Consider the following 2,069-nt stretch of genomic DNA (forward strand, 5'->3'; position numbering starts at 1 on the left):
GATAGCCTTTGCTAGTGATGTGATGGTCTTTGCAAGAGAAACTGATTGGTCCTGTCGGTGCTCTGGTGGGTTGACCATTACTGCACCTCATATTTGGTCTGAGAGGAGGGCGTCAAGGCCATCTTGTCTACCTAAGAAAAACAACATCTCCCCAATTTGCCAAACAAAAAGTAAACCCTGCAGAGCAGGACAAAAACAAATGACAAGATTTCTGCTTTAGGTATATATTAATAACATTTTGTAAATGCTGTGTTGTCTAATTTATCATTTTAGAGGAAGGTCAGGGAAATAAGTTACATGAGGTAGGTTTACGTTTTTCCATTTCTGTCAGGAATACATGATCCATTGTTTTTCTTTAGAGAAGCTGTACTTCCTGATCTTGTTAAATTAGTTATACTAATTTTCTCCACTTCAGCAGGTAAAGCTTGTCGCTCTTCATTCTCTGTTTCTCTGTGATAAAAATAGTTAAAGTTTGATACAATCACTGGAACTGGCAATGCGATAGTCAGAACTCCTGCAATAGCGCAAAGTGTGCCCACCATTTTACCTCCTAAAGTGATAGGACACATGTCTCCATAACCAACTGTTGTCATAGTCACTACAGCCCACCAGAAACCATCTGGGATGCTGATGAACTGTGATTGAGGTTCATCGACCTCTGCAAAATATACAGCACTAGAAAATAAAATAACGCCAATAAAAAGGAAAAAAATTAACAAACCCAACTCTCTCATGCTTGCCTTCAAGGTTTGTCCTAATATTTGTAGTCCTTTTGAGTGCCTTGACAGCTTAAAAATTCGAAAGACTCTAACAAGCCGGACAATCCTTAAAATGGCTAATGACATATTTTGCTGTCCGTTGGGCTCTGTTTGCTTTACAAGTTCTGTAATGAGTGTTACAAAATAAGGAATGATAGACACAATATCAATTATATTCATGATGTTCTGGAAGAACTCAGGGGAACTGGGGCACACAGCAAACCTAACTGCAAGCTCAAATGCAAACCATATTATGCAAGTAGTTTCTATTAAAAAGAATGGATCTGTGAACGTGTTCAAGTATGCAATGCCTTGTGAATAATTCCCTGGAGTTTTGAAAATAGTATAGTCTCTTTCTTCCCTGAATTCTGGCAAGGTTTCTAGGCAGAAGATAAGGATGGAGATGATGATTACCAAAACTGAAACCAGTGCCATTCCTCTCGCAGCACTAGAGCTTTCGGGGTATTCAAAGAGCAACCAGAATTGTTTATGATAGTCATTAGTTGGTAAAGGTATTTCTGGATCCTTTAGAAAACCTTCATCATCTCGAAATTGATCCAAAGCTTCACTTCCAAGCTCGTAGAATACAATTTCATCAGCAAACACGTCTGTTGGAACATTCGCTGGGCGTCGTATTTTCCCCCCAGACTGATAGTAATACAGTATACCATCAAAACTTGGACGGTTTCTGTCAAAGAAATATTCATTTCTCATGGAGTCAAAATAATGAATCCTTTTTTGGGGGTCTCCAAGAAGTGTGTCTGGGAATTCACTAAGTGTTTTGAGTTGTGTCTCATATCTTAGACCTGCTATATTGATGAACACCCTTTGGTTTCCTTCTTCAAGTTTCATTTGTTCAGACACTATAGTGTCGTGACATTCCTTGGAATATCTGGAAACATCTGACTCATTTAAGCATTCATTCATTTGCTGTTTCCAGTTGGAATTTTGCTTTTTCTGGCATAGATTGTCATCTATTGTTTTGGTACATGCCGTATCTGTATTAGCATCAATGTGAACTTCTTCATAATTCTGTGGAGTCTTATGAAAGAGTTCCATCTTGTTATTTTAGATCCATATGCTAGAAGCACACCATTTGGTGTCAATAGGCTATAAAAATTTACATTTCTGTAAAAGAAAATCAGTTTTAGTATCCCAAAATAAATATTATGATGTAAACAAATATACAACCTTAGCAATTTGGCTACAAACAAAAACTATGGAAAAGCTTTACAAATACTATATGTTTCTACTCATGTCTCTTGTTTGCACAAATGCAAATTCTTTTTTTCTACATTGATTCTTTTTGGG

The 2,069-nt window shown here is 37.2% G+C and overlaps 1 protein-coding gene across 1 annotated transcript; it reads right to left on the reverse strand.

The window, feature by feature from the left end:
• Positions 1 to 286: 286 nt before the first annotated feature.
• Positions 287 to 1,817, reverse strand: KCNA10 (potassium voltage-gated channel subfamily A member 10). Its single transcript, XM_068266169.1, has one exon. It carries the CDS (start codon positions 1,815 to 1,817, stop codon positions 309 to 311), a length of 1,509 nt encoding a protein of 502 aa, XP_068122270.1. The 3' UTR covers positions 287 to 308.
• Positions 1,818 to 2,069: the final 252 nt, after the last annotated feature.

This window comes from Hyperolius riggenbachi, chromosome 2 (genome assembly GCF_040937935.1).
Source record: "Hyperolius riggenbachi isolate aHypRig1 chromosome 2, aHypRig1.pri, whole genome shotgun sequence".
NCBI classification, from domain to species: domain Eukaryota; kingdom Metazoa; phylum Chordata; class Amphibia; order Anura; family Hyperoliidae; genus Hyperolius; species Hyperolius riggenbachi.

Coding starts and splice junctions, on each gene's coding strand:
- KCNA10 (XM_068266169.1), bottom strand. CDS start 1,817: ATGGAACTCTTTCATAAGACTCCACAGAATTATGAAGAAGTTCACATT.